A 16,187-nucleotide genomic window follows, 5' to 3' on the forward strand; every position below is an offset into this window, starting at 1 on the left:
TTCAGCTCTATATACTTTGAAGCAAAATTATTAGATGTATACACTTCAGGATATTTATATTTTCTTGGTAAATTGACTCTTTTATCAATAGAAGTATCCCCTTTCATCTCTAGTAAGCCTTTGGCTTTAAAGTCTACTTCTTGTCTAATATTGGTACAGCTATTAACAGCTTTCTTTTGGTTAGTGTTTTAATGGAGTATCTTTTTCCATACTTTAATTTCAAATTCCCCGGATCCTTGCCGTTACAGTGTGTCTTGCTCGAGTAAGTACCATATAAACTTTAAAAAATGCAAGAATTTTTGTCTTATAGTCCATTTACATGTAATATAATTACTGATGTAATACAATTACTGATCAACCATGTTCCTTCTCAACACTTGTTATTGTCAGACTTTTTTTTTTTTTTTTTAAGATTTTATTTATTTATTTGACAGAGAGAGACACAGCGAGAGAGGGAACACAAGCAGGGGGAGTGGGAGAGGGAGAAACAGGCCTCCCGCCGAGCAGGGAGCCTGATGCGGGGCTCGATCCCAGGACCCTGGGATCATGACCTGAGCCGAAGGCAGACGCTTAACGACTGAGCCACCCAGGCGCCCCATATTGTCAGACTTTTAAAAATTATGTAAGTAGTGTTACTTTTGTAACTCATTTCTAAAACCTAATGAGCAAGTGGATTTAGAAAACTGGGGAAAGTGGGGAGTGCAGGACGGCTACCAGTGATTTCATCTGTATGGCAAGGTGTTTAGCAGCACAATTCACCAGGATAGGGAATTCAGGAGGAGGATATCATGGGGGTGTGTGTTAAGTTCATGACACTAGGTAGAAGTGTGTAGTAAGCAACTGGCTCTTAAAATTTATCCTCAGGGGCGCCTGGGTGGCTCAGTCATTAAGCGTCTGCCTTCGGCTCAGGTCATGATCCCAAGGTCCTGGGATCGAGCCCCGCATCGGGCTCCCTGCTCCGCGGGAAGCCTGCTTCTCCCTCTCCCACTCCCCCTGCTTGTGTTCCCTCTCTCGCTGTGTCTCTCTCTGTCAAATAAATAAATAAAATCTTTAAAAATAAATAAATAAAATTTATCCTCAGGAGAGAGGGGTAAACTTCAGATATAAATTTCATCATCCTATTTCTTCACTTTTAAAATTCCCCAAAGAACAGATGCTAATTAATTATACTTTTTTCCTACTCCCTTCTCAAATTATTGTCATGTCAATGCCTTTTAGCTCTTCGACTTGTGACCCTCATGCTTTTATTTCCAGACTTCCAAAATAGTTTTTCTTTCTTTTCCTTCCCCTCTTAATTTTATTCTCCTGAAGGCAGTGAGATGATCACGCCATTCCTTGGTTCAAAGACCTCAGTGGTCTTCATTACCTTGAGAACAAAATGCAGAAATATGAAACTCAATCCTATCATAACTACTACTTTTCTATTTTACATGATACTAAATGCCAGAAAGTTGAAGTGCCTGCTTGTTTAGCATCATACTCCTTAACAGTCTTTTCTCCTACTTCATTTTTATTTCCACCTTATTCTTACTCTTTTAAGTACATTTTAGTCATTATTTGCGGAAACACTGGAGCGTAAGGGCAGGAACCCTTTCTCTCCCCCGAGCAGTGCTCAGTAGTGCCTGACACCGAAGGTGTCCTGAATGAATTAAAGACTAAGCACATACTCCACATCATTTCTTACACTTCCTTGCTTCTGTGCCTTTGTTGACTACTCCCTTCCTGCCCTTATGTCTCTAATCCCATCCTTCAAAACTCAAGTCTCAGGAGCTCCCCAAACTTTTTCTTTCCAATCAGAATGAACCCTACTTCCCCTGAGCTCTTACAAGCATCTTGTCTACCTCTATGCTTGTACATGTGTTTTCTGTATACATCAGGCTTTATCACATATGCTTTGTATATTCTCTGTGTATACTACAAAACCTAAAATAATGCCTTGCACATAGTAAATAACAGTAATTGTGTTAAAGTGATATATTAACTGGATGATTATGGAGAATATTCAAAGTATAGTAGTGGAATCTTACCAAATGGTTAATATTAGAAAAACAATTTGGATTTTTTATTTTTAAAAAAGTTTCCATTTTTCAGCTGAAAACTTTGCATATAGTAGCCTATTATCATATGTATATCAGAAATCAACAAACCAAAGTCTGATAAATGTTGCCACTTGAAAAATTCAGTAAGTCTTTTTATTTTTAGACAGAATATGGTATACAAATTAGTCATGTGGGAATTACTTTGGCTCTCATTTTTGTTCAATCTATAGATGACAAGATAAACAGTGCTAGAGAAATCTTCACACTCTGACATATGGAATTTTTTTTTAAAAATTCTGTTTCACATATTTAGGAACTGTGATTAAATGGTAATATTGAAGAAGTGATTTCAAACCACTAGTCTATGGACTGCATTACCAAAAGCAAAATAAGTCCATATTTGCTGTGACTATTGCAGGAACCTGAAAACTCAAGCTCATTAGGAAAACCAAAACTAGGCCAAAGAAAAAAAATTTTTTTCTGGGAAAACTGGGCACTGGAGTTATGTAGTTAGTAAGTATTAATACCAGAATAGCATAGCACGTTCACACACAGGGAATTTAATGACAGATAACTAATGTGAGCATCAGGTAGGACTCTTCCGTTGTCAGGAGGTCGGTGGTATGCCGATTATGAGTGAATGCCAATTAAGATATGGGATTTACGTTTTCCCTACAATCTCTAAAGTAACTTCTCTGATATGCAATAGATAATTAGGGCTCACTAAAGGTTTGAGATAACACTAACACATTTCCTTCTGAGCTGATTGCACACCCCATCACATGATCTTTACAATATCTGATAAGGTTCTGCATTGTTACTCGTTTCTTATAATGATAAAACTCTCCCCTTGTGGATTATATCGGAATAAAAAACCAGAGGCTTGTTTTCCCTTATAGCAGACAGAAATTTCTTTCCACTGTTGCTGACATTCAGTAATACTTTTATTCATATTGAAAGTTTTCCCAATTACTCACAGGATCCTCTTCAGAATTATTCTTAAGTTTAGTAATGTCTGAACTCTCAGTTAAATATTCATTGTAGAACTTAATGTTTTCTGTCCAGTGTGTGTGTGTGTGTGTGTGTGTGTGTGTGTGTGTTTTTAATGTAGCAGAAGAGTTGAGCACTGATTAAAACCTTTTTCATAATCCTCAATAGCATTCCTAAGATTTTTTTCTGGTATAGTGTCTCTGGTACGAAATAAAGTCGGTGTATACTCTAAAGGTTTTCCCACATTCATCACACTTAGCCTGTCTTCTGCAGAATGGACTTTCTCATGATTAATAAGATCAGAGAGCTGGCTAAAACTTCTGCTGCACTGAACACATGTGTGTGGTCTCTCCCCAGTGTGGATTCTCTGGTGTTCAGTAAGTTCAGTGCATGTGCCGAAGGCTTTCCCACATGCATCACATTTATATGGCTTTTCACCAGCGTGGATTCTTTGATGGTTAATGAGATCAGAGCGCCGACTAAAGCTTTTGCCACACTGATTACATGAATATGGTTTTTCCCCAGTGTGGATCCTCTGATGTAGGATAAGAGCTGAGCACTGACTAAAAGCCTTTCCACACTCAGGACATTTATATGGTTTTTCCCCAGTGTGGATTCTCTGGTGTTTGATAAGGTCTGAGTTCTGGCTGAAACTTTTGCTGCACTGTGTGCAGGGGTATGGTTTTTCTCCAGTGTGAATTCTCTGATGAAGAATAAGGTCAGAACTCTGACTGAAGGCTTTCTCACAGTGATCACAATGATAGGGCTTTTCCCCAGAGTGCACTCTCTGATGTTTAGTGAGGTCTGAGCTTTGACTGAAACTTTTACTGCACTGGTTACATGCATACGGCTTCTCTCCAGTGTGTATTCTTTGATGTTTAACGAGGTCTGAACGACGACTAAAACTTTTAGTACAATCACTACATGGATAGGGTTTCTCTCCAGTGTGGATTCTCTGATGGAGAATAAGATTTGAGCTCTGACTAAAGGTTTTCCCACACTCATCACATTCATAGGGCTTCTCACCTGTATGAATTCTATGATGTTTAACAAGGTCTGATCTTCGACTAAACATTTTACTGCACTGGCTACATGGGTAAGGTTTCTCTCCAGTGTGAATTCTTTGATGATTCATGAGATCTGAAAGTCTACTGAAGGTTTTGCTACACTGATTACATGGATAGGGTTTCTCTCCAGTGTGAATTCTCTGATGCAGAATAAGGACCGAGCTCTGATTAAAAGCTTTACCACATTCATTACATTTATAGGGTTTCTCTCCAGTGTGGATCCTTCGATGTTTAATAAGGTCTGAGTTCTGACTGAAACTTTTGCTACACTGATTACATGGATATGGTTTCTCCCCAGTGTGAATTCTCTGATGCAGAATAAGATCTGAGCTCTGACTGAAGGCTTTTCCACACACATCACATTTATATGGTTTCTCCCCAGTGTGGATTCTTTGATGTTTTATAACATCAGAACTCTGACTAAAATGCTTGTTACACTGGTTACATGTATAAGGCTTTTCTCCAGTATGGATTCTCTGATGCTTAACCAGGTCTGAGCGCTGGCTAAAGCTTTTACTACAATGACTGCATTGATAGGGTTTTTCTCCTGTATGGATTCTCTGATGGATAATGAGATCAGAACTCTGACTGAAGGCTTTCCCACATTCATCACATTTATAAGGTTTTTCACCAGTGTGGACTCTTTGATGTTTAATAAGGTCTGAGCTCCGACTGAAACTTTTAATGCACCAAGTACAAGGATAGGGTTTCTCCCCTGTATGAATTCTCTGATGCAGAACCAGAGCTGAGCTCACACTAAAGGCCTTTCCACACTTATCACATTCATAGGGTTTCTCCCAATGGGTTCTTCGGTGCCTAATTAGGGCTGTACTCCAAGCAAAGCTTTGCCCACATTCATCACAGTTATTCTGTCTTCTTTTAAGGAGGTTTTGATTCTTTTCATTTAATTTATCCCCCAATTCATAGAATCCTCTGCATTCAGAATCCTGGAGAACATCATCTCTGGGGTTGCCAGACTCTTCAGGCAATGGTTCAATTTTTGTTGCAATTTCCTCCTCTGAAGTCACCTCTCCAATCTTGGTCTTAGTCTCACCATCTAGAACAATAAAAAATCCAAATGGAATGTATTCTCCCTACCATAAGAAAGTTTGAGGTGAAAGAGATCAGTATTTACTTATAAAATGCTGTCACAGGGGCGCCTGGGTGGCTCAGTCGTTAAGCGTCTGCCTTCGGCTCAGGTCGTGATCCCAGGGTCCTGGGATCGAGTCCCACATCGGGCTCCCTGCTCGGCAGGAAGCCTGCTTCTCCCTCTCCCACTCCCCCTGCTTGTGGTCCTGCTCTCGCTCTCTCTCTCTCTGTCAAATAAATAAATAAAATCTTTAAAAAAATAAAAAATAAAAAAAAATAAAATGCTGTCACGATATGAGAGTGCTCCAAAACACTGAAAATTATCCTCTGAAAGAGCAATTAGGAAGACTCAGTAAGTAATGGGTCATAATAATCATTTATTGAAGCAGTTTACCAGGTATGTTTTGTATATGTTTGTCACAGGAGATCTGGGAATACTGAAACCTACTCACAGTAATTATGAAAGTCTGACTAAATTAAAGCCAATCCACAAGCAACTTATTAATGTAAGTAAGGTAAGCAATATGAAAGAGTACTTGAGGGACAGGGGAGAAGGAGGGGGAGAAGGAGGAGGCAGCGGGGCCCTGGCTGTCACTGGGAGGACCACCAACCAGGCTGATCAGAGGCTACTTTAGGGGAAAGAAAGAAAGAAGTATCAATGTCAAGGAATGGTAAGGACAGAAACCTGAATTTTCAAAAATAGGTCTATATAATCCCCCAACTCTTTTGTCCTGATTATTACAAGGAAGTGGTTAAGAAAATATGATCCCATTTTAGGAAGAGCCATATTCAGTAACCAGACTTCCCTAGCAAAGTGTATGAACTAGGAAAAGGTTAGGGAGGTGAGATCAGAAATCTCTTCTGAGTTGAGTTTTGAGGAGGCCATTCCAATGCTTAATAATACCAGATGCCTGTGATGGTAGGGAATATGGGGGCTCTGCTGAAATTCTTGACTATCTGCCCACTATTAAATGGTATTTACCATAAAAGGCATACTACGGTCAGACTGCAAATGGTCTAGAGAGCTGAAAACATGACACATTAATTTCAAAGGCAAAAGGAAAAAAATCTCATGCCTCCAACTGGAGGCTTCTTCCCTTTGCCAGAAGCAAAGGCACTGCAAAAAGTAAAGTATATGGTAAATCTACATGTGTACTGACTGACTTAAGCAATATCAGTGTCTTATGGAATTTATAATATAGAGAGAATTAAAGTACATGGCAAAGATAGCACAAGAGGACGGAGGTAAATAGAACCAAAACATTGTAAGATCTTTGAATTTTCCTAGAAATAACAAATTAAGATAAACTGTAATGAATCAAACGTATATGCCGTAATTTCTTAGGCAGCCTTTTTCAACCAGGGTTCCATAAGGGAATAAAACAAAATGATCTGAATAACCATTTTCTTAATTCTCCCCAAAGATGGTACACAGCTAGTGCTACAATAGATGTACAGGAGAAAAATTAATACATTCATTATAAGTAATACCTTAGAACATTGGGGCTTAATTTCTCACAGAATCACATCTGAAAAAGGCTGCTATGAGGTACCGATTAAATAATAAAAGGGTGTATAAAAAATAAGCTAATAGAGAAAAAAATAGAAAAACAAAAGAAACTGATAATGTAAAATTATGGATTAAAGGAGAAAGAAAAGAAACAAAAGATGGGATTAATAAAAAGAAATACAAAGATAGTACATTTAAATCCAAATAACTATGTTATATGAAATTTTTTTTTAAAGATTTTATTTATTTATTTGTCAGAGAAAGAGAGAGAGCGCACAAGCAAGGGGAATGGCAGGCAGAGGGAGAAGGAGACTCCTTGCTGAATAAGGAGCCCAATGCGGGACTTGGGATCATGACTTGAGCTGAAGGCAGACACTTAACCTACTGAGCCACCCAGGCGTCCCTGTTATATGTAAATTAACTACTCCTATAAAAAGCAAAAGCTAACATCATACTTAATGGTTAAACACTGAATGCTTTTCTCCTAGGAACAAGGGAGCAAAACAAGGATGCCCTCTCTTACTACTTCTATTCAACACTATACAAACTCTATTCAGTATTACTAGCCAATGCAACAAGACATGAAAAATAAATGAGAGATACAAATAAAAAAAAGTCAAACTGTCTTCACTTATAGACTACACAATCATGTATATAGAAAATTCTAAAGTATCTCAAAAAAGTTATTAGACCTTGTACATGAGTTTATTAGAACAATATACAAAACCCAACTGTATTTCAGTATACTAGCCATTAAAAATTAGAGCCTAAATTGTTTTTTTTTAATTTGTCAGAGAGAGAGACAGAGAAAGAGCACAAGTAGGGGGAGAAGCAGGCTCCCCGCTGAGCAAGGAGCCCGACACGGGACTTGATTCCAGGACCCTGGGATCATGACCTGAGCCGAAGGCAGCAGCTTAACCACTCAGCCACCCAGGCACCCCTAGAGCCTAAAATTAAAAATATTTTTTAATTACACCAAAAATGAAATATTTAAAAACGAATTCAACAAAATATGTGTAATATGTTTATAATGAAAACTACAAAACACTGCTAAGAGAAGTTAAAGAAGAACTAATAAACAGAAATATATGCCATCACTTATGGAGAAGAAGATTTAATATTGTTAAGATGATGGAATTCATTCTCTATAGGTTCAATGCAACCCCAATCAAAACCTCAGCAGGCTTTTTCATAGAAATTGACAAATTGATTCTAAACTTTATGTAGAAAGGCACAGAAGAGTCTAAACAATTTTGGAAAAGAAGAACAAAATTGGAGAAGTTACACTACCAGATTTTAAGCTTTATTATAAGGCTACAGTAATCAAAGTAGTGTGGGATTGCATAAGGACAGGCTATATATTAATGAAATATGACTGAGTCCATAAATAGATCAAACATATACGTAAAACTGACCGTCAGCAAAGTTGCCAAGATAATCAATGGTGAAAGGACAGTCTTTTTTCAACAAAGTGTTAGAACTGGATATAACAATAACACAAATTAAGCCTCTTTCCTTATGCTATACCCAAAAATTAACTAGAAATGTAATATATACCTAACCATAAAAACTAGAACTATAAAATTTCTAGAAGAAAGCAAAGCACAGATGACAAAAGTTAATGCACAGAACTGTGAGAAAATAAATTTGTGTTGTTTAAGCCACCCAATCTGTGATACTTTGTTATGGCAGCCCTAGCAGACAAATAGAGCATGTTTTTGAACTATATACATTTATGGAATTATATCACATGTATTCTATGATCTGCTTTTTTTTTTGCTCAACATTATGTTTGGAAGATTCATCTATATTCATGTGTGTAACTGCAGTCTATTCATGTTCACCACTATAGTGTGACATATAACACAATTTATGTACCCATTCTCCTTCAATGGACAATAACATTTTATTTCAAATAATGCTGATATGAATCTGCTAGTACATTTATCTTTATGCACATATGCAAGTGTTTCTCCAGGTTCCATAAACTTAGGACCAGAATTGTTGGGTCTTACTGTTGAGTGTATGAGTTCACACTGCTCTATATGCTAACCAATGTTAAGTCTATTCTCTTTTTAACCCACTGCAATCAGGCTTTTATTTCCTTAACTCCATCAAATCTGCACTTATCAGAATCTCTAATAAGCTCTACCTTGAGAAATCCAATGGTCAATTCTCAATCTTCTTCTGTATTTATCTGACATAGTTGATTACTCTCTTCTTAAAACATTTGTTTTCTTCTCGCTAACTAACCTTTCTCCTATTCTCCATAAAACAGAGTGATCTTTTTTTTTAAATATTTTATTTACTCATTTGTCAGAGACAGAGAGAGAAAGGGAGAGAGCGTGAGCACGCACAAGCAGGGGAGTGGCAGGCAGAGGGAGAAGCAGGCTCCCTGCTGAGCCAGGAGCCCATTGCAGGACTCAATCCCAGGACCCTGGAATCATGACCTGAGCCAAAGGCAGATACTTAACCCGATTGAGCCACCCAGGCATCCCCAGAGCGATCTTTATATGTTATTATCATGCATAAAATGCTCCAGTGATTTCCTATTACACTGGGAATAAATTCCATGTTCTAACTATGGCTTAGAAGGTTCCATCTGGTCCTTTCTCTCTCTGCTCTCATTTCATTCCACCACCAGCCCTATTTCCTGTCTATCCCTGACGGACTCTGCTCCTGCTACATTAAAGGGCCTCTGGCATTTGCTATTCCCTCTGCCTGAAACACTCTTCTCTCAGATAGTCATATGGTTTGTTGTCTCACTTCCCTTATATCTCTAACCAACTGTTACTACCTCAGAAAGGCACAATACTTGGTGAGCACTGCATTTTTGAGACAACAGATACCACAGTCAAATGTGCTGAAATGACCAATATTAGTAACTTGTAAGGTTGTTATCTTTGAGTGAGACTCAAAATTTAAAAAAGGCTTTGCAGTGGTCCAGGTTGCAATGCAAGCTGTCCTGTCACATGACTTTATTAACCAGGATAACCAATGGTAAGAAGTGTCTGCAGGAGTCAGGGATGCTGTATTAAGCCTCTGGCAAGCCTCCAGAAGAGAACGTCAGTGGAGTAAGGCCATACTCTCTTCTGCCAACAATTTTCTAAGTGAAAAACAGACATTGGCTTGCTCTTGGGCACTAATAGAGACTTAATGCTTGACCACAGAGCACCAAATGACTATTACAAGCTGACCATTGTGAACTAGCTATTTGATCCATCAAATCATAAAACTGGACATACAAACCAGCATTCCATTATAAAAGCAAGTGTGGAAGACAAATAAATTCTATGTGCTAGTGATGTGGGTTGCCATAATACCTTTTCCTATTGCTCCACTAATCCCTTCCCCATTAGCTGATATTCATGGCCTAATGGGAATTCCCTCTCACCAGTTAACAGAGGAGGAAAAAGTACAGAACTGATTTATAGATGGGTCTGCTCAGTGTGTGGACACTAGCAGAAAATGAATCTTTTACTTATACCCTGACTCTGAGGTGACCTGAAACATACTGGTAAAGGCAAATCTTCCCAGCAGGCAGAATTTCAGGTATACACCTGGCTGTCCACTTTCATGGAAGGCAGCAGGGCCTAAGATGCACATCTATATTGATTCATGGATAATGACTAATGGGTTATCTGATTAATTAGGTACCTCAAAGAACAAATTTGGAAGACTAGAAATAAGGATTCTAGAAGAAAATTATGATAGACCTCCTAGGATGGGCAAAGAATGAATATATTTGCGTCCTATGTGAATACTCAGCAAAGGGAATCCACTGTAAAGAAGCCTCTCAATCAGATGGACATGGTGATCCATGTTATGAATGTCAATCAGCCTTTTTACTAATGCTTGCCCAATGGACTCACGTACAAAGTGGTCATGGCAACAGGAATGGAGGCTATGCATGGGGTCAACAAAATAGGTATCTGCTTATCAAGGCTGATATGCCTATCATCACAGCTATGTACACATGCAGCCAACTGCTGGGACCAACACTGAGCCCCTAATTTGGTACCGTTCTCTGGAGAGGTACCAGCCCGCAAGTAGGGGGCAGATTCATTATACCTGGCCCCTTCTATCATGAAGAGGGCAACAATCTGTTTTCAAAGGACTAAATATACAGTCCAAATACAAATGCGCATTGACCACCATGGTAATTCTATACAATAATGCCTCCAAGGGAGTAGTTTTACAGGGAAGGAAGTACAGCAATAAGCTCACACACATGTAATTCACGGGTCTTATCACATGTCCCATCATCCAGAAGTAAGTGGATTTCAATAATAGTGGAATGATTTACCGAAGGCCCAGTTACAGTACCAGCCAGGCAACAACACCCTAAGTTTGGGGTGCTGTCCTACAAGATGCAATATATGCCTTAAACCAGAGGACAATAAACAGTGTTGTCTTCTCTATGGCCAGAATACATGAGTATAGGAGTCAAGGGTAGAGGAGTAGTAATAATGTCTCTTTTTACTATATAACTCATAATCCATTTATATTATGGATTATGTTATATTATATTCTTAAAGATTTATTTATTTGAGAGAGAGAGCACATGAGCGTGTGTGCACACGTGGGTGGCGGCAGAGGGAGAGGGAAAGAATCTCAAGTGGACTCTCCACTGAGCAGGGATTCTGACCTGGGGCTCAACCCCACGACCCTGAGATCATAACCTGAGCTGAAATCAAGAGTCGGATGCTTAACCAACTGAGCCACCCAGGTGCCCCTATATTATTTTTAATTCCTATCCCCATAATCTTGGGCTTAGTGGGTTTGGGGTTGTGGTTCTCAAAGAAGAAATACTTCTACCAAAGTCATGATTTTGTCAAATCTGAAGCTGAGACTGTCTCCTGGCCATTTTGGGTTCCTCAAGCTGCTGCACCAACAGGCAGAGAAAGGGTTGCTCTACTGGCTAGGATGACTGATACCAACTGCTACTGGGGAATTGGCCGCTGCTACATAATAAAGGCAAAGAACAGTAGGTGTAGAACTCAGACGATTCAATGCAGGTGCTTCCTAGTTCTCTGTCTAAAGGCCCAGTCAATGGTACGCTGAAATAACATGGAAGAGACAAGATCATCAAGGACTCAGATCGTCCAGGAAAAAAGGTTTATGTTACTAAACTAAGTAAAGAACTCTGCCACTGAGATTCTGGCAGAGGGTAGAGGCAATATGGAACGGGTGATGGAAGAAGATAGTTATGATTATCAGTTTTGGCTTTGTGAATAGCAAAAACTGTAGCAGTGATTTTAAGTTAATTATGCCTTTCCCCCCTTTACCTCACTACCTTATATAAAGAGCACCAGTGGCAGTGAAGTTTCATGTTTCAGGTGGGAGTAGAATTTAATTACAAGTCAACCTGCAAAGATATGGTAGCTTAAGAGCTTAAGAAGGGGCGCCTGGGTGGCTCAGTTGGTTGAGCGACTGCCTTCAGCTCAGGTCATGATCCTGGAGTCCCTGGATCGAGTCCCGCATCGGGCTCCCTGCTCGGTGAGGAGCCTGCTTCTCCCTCTAACCCTCCCCCCTCTCATGTATTCTCGCTCTCTCAAATAAATAAATAAATTAAAAAAAAAAAAAAAGAGCTTAAGAAAAAGATATGTGTTGGGAACATGATAAACCAAACAAAGGACAAAAGTAAATATTATAGGTTAAAAGAGGCGGACTGTAATGGGATATTCTCCTTTTGCCCCTCTAGATCTACTGTTCATGTTGCTCTGTGCTCCAAGAGGTTGATACTAGTTTTTGGACTGCAGCACTTGGGACTCTCTGTCCTCTGGCTTGCAATTAGATTTGGCCCAAAGAAGGAGGAGAACTGTAGAGTGACCAACTATCCTGGTTTGTCCAAAACAGACGGGGTTCTTGGGATATGGGACTTTCAGTGCTAAATCCCAGGGAAACCGGGATGAGTTCTTCACTCTACATCCTGACTCCTTTCCTGCTGGGCCAGGAGTTGGAAGTAATTGTTTCTTTTAGCAAAGGCCATGGCTCCAACTGGGCAGCTCTACCCTACAGCTATACTCTCCATGATCTGGTAATCAGTCTCTCCCTTTGTAACATTAGGCCTAAAGGTAATAACTGCTTATCATTTTTTTTGTCCCAAAGCTGTACTCTATCCCTTATTAATTTCTGTAACCCTGCCCATCTTCTTCATGGAACCTTGAATTACCCAATTTGAATGAACCATCTGTTTCCTGCTAGAGTCCTGACTGATACATCCTGGTTTATTTTCTTCGTAAGGATTATCACTATCTGATACTCTACCATATATTTACTTATTTCCTGTTTCCCCCACCAGAATGTAAGCTCCTTAAGGGCAAAGGCTTATCTGTTCAGTTCACTGCTATATGCCCAGCACTTAGAACAGTGCCTAGCACAGAGCAACCCTTCAATAACTAACCATATTATATGGTCAGCAATAATTAATAAGCTATAATCTGATTAATAAACATGTATCAACAATAAGCATTGAATAGTTGATTAAATTATTTGAAGGATACATTAATGTTAGTGACTATCTCTAGATGGTGGAGTTGTAGGTTATTTAAATTCCCATTTTGTGTCTTTCTATATTTTATAAATGTACTTTAGTATAATTAGATTACAGTAACAAAATGTTCTTTTACACACACTCTAAGAGACACAAACACATGCAATATGTATATTAATTTATATAAAACTGCAAGAAGGAGACCCAATTCTACAGTAATTCTCAGGAAAAATGAGAGCTAGATGCCTTAGAATAGGTTCTTAAGCAAAGACAAGTTCTAAATACAGAAGAGAGAAACAAAATGAAATAAAGATACTTCAAAGCTATAAAGAGGCAGAAGATCTAGAGTAAAAGAAAATGACAATAGAAGGTGAATTTCACAGGCAAAATAGCAGCAAATGAGAGGACCAAAATCAGAAAACAGCAAAATATGATGTGGAAATGAGACCCTGCGGAACACCTGAACAAGGGTGGGATTAAAATTATCTTACTAGGGGCACCTGGGTGGCTCAGTCATTAGGCGTCTGCCTTCAGCTCAGGTCATGATCCCAGGGTCCTGGGATCCAGCCCCGCATCGGGCTCCCTGTTCAGCAGGAAGCCTGCTTCTCCCTCTCCCACTCCCCCTGCTTGTGTTCCCTCTCTCGCTCTCTCTCTGTCAAATAAATAAATAAAATCTCAAAAAAATAAAAGTATCTTACTAAAAATAACAGTGGCTACCATTTATAAAGAACCTACTAACAGCCTAGTCTGTGTGCAGAGTTTTATATACCGGAATATCATTAGTACTCGTGGTGTTGTTATAGTAGTAATGGACCCCAATGAATCCTATCTCCTAATACCTATATCCTTGTGTAGTTCTCTTCCACAATGACTCTGGAACTGGTCATGTTGATTTGGTTTGGTCAATATAACACAAACATAGGTCAGAAAAGTGCTTATGCTTCCCAAGGCTTGCCCTCTTTCTGTATGGGAAACTGGCTGCCCTGTGAATAAGTCTGGGCTGGACTGCTGCAGATGGGTGACCCAAGCCATAACCAGCACCAACAGCCAGACATATATGACTGATACTGAGACCCTGGCCCTGGTTGAGCCACTAGATGACTGCATGAGTGATCCCAGATAAAACCAAGAGAAAAACTGCCAGCAGAACCCAGTCCAAATTGAGGACCTACAGAACCATAAGAAAATAACGTGGTTTAAAAATGTCTGATGTTGGGCGCCTGGGTGGCTCAGTCGTTAAGCGCCTGGCTTCGGCTCAGGTCATGATTCCAGGGTCCTGGGATCTGAGCCCCACATCGGGCTCCCTGCTCAGCAGGAAGCCTGCTTCTCCCTCTCCCTCTGCTTATGTTCCCTCTCTCGCTGTGTCTCTCTCTGTCAAATAAATAAATAAAATCTTAAAAAAAAAAAAAAAAAAATGTCTGATGTTTTATGTCACTAAATTTTGGGGTCCTTTATTATGGAGTAATAGACACAATCCTCAAAATAACCTCCAAGGTATGAGTTATTATATACTTATACAATAAGGTCACAGAATCGTTAAAAACAAAACAAAACGCAAGTAATTTACTGAAGCTAGTACATGACAAAGCTAGTATTTGAATCCACAGTGTCAGACTCCAAAACTTTTAACTATGCCTCTACAGTACTTGAAAAAAGATGACTTGAAAAGATTTTAAAGGGAAAATATCAAATACTGACAGACTGGTGATAAGGTGATTATAATGAGAAAAAATGGATAAGTGGGTCCTTAAGGAGAGGAGGGAACTCCATGAGATTTTGATTGCCAGAATTCACAATAAAGCTATGTGACTCTGCCTGCAGCACTCAAGAGATGGTATTGTCTAACACAGTGAGGGGTAGGCAACGAAGAATACCAATAGCACTCGAAGACACTAACAGAGCACCAGGAACAACCCTCCCCACCACTTGTACCCCCTAAGAAAGATACAATACACTGCTTCTCACCTGACAGAAGGTGGTGTTCTTGAGATTCATAATTGAAGTGGATCTCCATGGGCTGTAACTGGACACTTGGCACCTCGGGGAGCAACTGGAGAATTACCATTTCCTTAGTAAGCTTTTCCTGTCCACATAGGAGTGTGGGGCGGGAGGCAACGGGGCACCACTGGGCTTGGAAGGGAATCATTGTGGAGACTGGAGATATAATTTCTGAGACTAGACCACCAGAAACATCCTCTAGATAATAAAAGAAGTGGAGGAGAAAACAAAATCTCATTTAATTTCCAAGTGGTTTTCTCACAGAATTTATTAAGCTTCCTCCCTCGTGATGAGGATCAGACATTAACCCTTTTGGGCATGTATTCTCCATTCCAAGGCTAGAGACCTTCAAACGTAATTGGGGGTAAATGCTACCGAAATAAGGACGTAACTGGGACGATAAGGCAGGGAAGGGCATTATAAGATTTTGTTTCAGCGGTTAACGCTGTATTCGCTGCCTTTCCTACACCAAACCGACACTACTGGTCACCATCATTATCTTTCTTTCCCTCCTTCCCTTCTTCCAGCCTCGCACATTCAGGCTGCTCTTTGCCGGCACGCTCTGCTGATCTGCGTGGATGCATCCCCCTTCCTGATTCCACATGCCCCCAAAGTTTTTGGTTTTCATTCAGTCGAAACCGAGGCCGCGCAGGCGCCGACCGGGTACCCAAAGCACGCTAGGCCAAGGACCCACCGTCCCCAGGAGCAGCGCCTGGGGGCGAGCCCGGCGGCCGGGACTCTCCATGGACTCAAGAAACCCCACAGGGTTCTCTGGCGGCGCCGCAAGGCAGCTCAGAAGGCGAGATCACCCGAGTTCCCGGGCTCCCGTGACCTGATATCACCCATACCTCGACGTGTCCTCCAGGTCGCTGTCAAGCCTCACAAGCTGCGGAACCGCCATCACCGCGTCCGCTCTAGGAAGCTGGGAGAATTGCTCAGCTCTATGGCGGGGGGCGGGGGGGCGGGGCCGCCCGGGCGCAGGCGCGAGGGGGCGGTGG

The 16,187-nt window shown here is 40.3% G+C and overlaps 2 protein-coding genes across 5 annotated transcripts in view; one reads left to right on the forward strand and one right to left on the reverse strand.

Annotated features, from left to right (window-relative positions):
• LOC118533873 (zinc finger and SCAN domain-containing protein 30) overlaps positions 1 to 16,187 on the forward strand; it is a 508,183-nt gene that overhangs the window by 470,430 nt on the left and 21,566 nt on the right. The gene's annotated exons all lie outside the window — the stretch shown is intronic.
• Positions 2,160 to 16,163, reverse strand: LOC144379853 (uncharacterized). Of its 2 annotated transcripts, XM_078060422.1 has the most exons (3): positions 16,038 to 16,163; positions 15,157 to 15,387; positions 2,160 to 5,153 (listed from the first exon to the last, which is right to left on the reverse strand). In XM_078060422.1, exons 2-3 carry the CDS (start codon positions 15,335 to 15,337, stop codon positions 3,142 to 3,144), a joined length of 2,193 nt encoding a protein of 730 aa, XP_077916548.1. In that variant the 5' UTR covers positions 15,338 to 15,387; positions 16,038 to 16,163; the 3' UTR covers positions 2,160 to 3,141. The 2 variants fall into 2 exon arrangements, with proteins under 2 accessions (XP_077916548.1, XP_077916549.1); XM_078060423.1 differs by lacking the exon at positions 16,038 to 16,163 and having other exon boundaries at positions 2,160 to 5,190; positions 15,157 to 15,322.

Source organism: Halichoerus grypus, chromosome 13, assembly GCF_964656455.1.
Source record: "Halichoerus grypus chromosome 13, mHalGry1.hap1.1, whole genome shotgun sequence".
In the NCBI taxonomy this organism is placed as follows: domain Eukaryota; kingdom Metazoa; phylum Chordata; class Mammalia; order Carnivora; family Phocidae; genus Halichoerus; species Halichoerus grypus.

What these genes read in the sequence shown, in the direction of transcription:
- LOC144379853 (XM_078060422.1), bottom strand. Translation starts at nt 15,337, where the DNA reads ATGATTCCCTTCCAAGCCCAGTGGTGCCCCGTTGCCTCCCGCCCCACA. An exon ending in AGAACACCACCTTCTGTCAG is followed by an intron (nt 5,154 to 15,156) that starts GTGAGAAGCAGT and finishes TTATTGTTCTAG; the next exon opens with ATGGTGAGACTAAGACCAAG.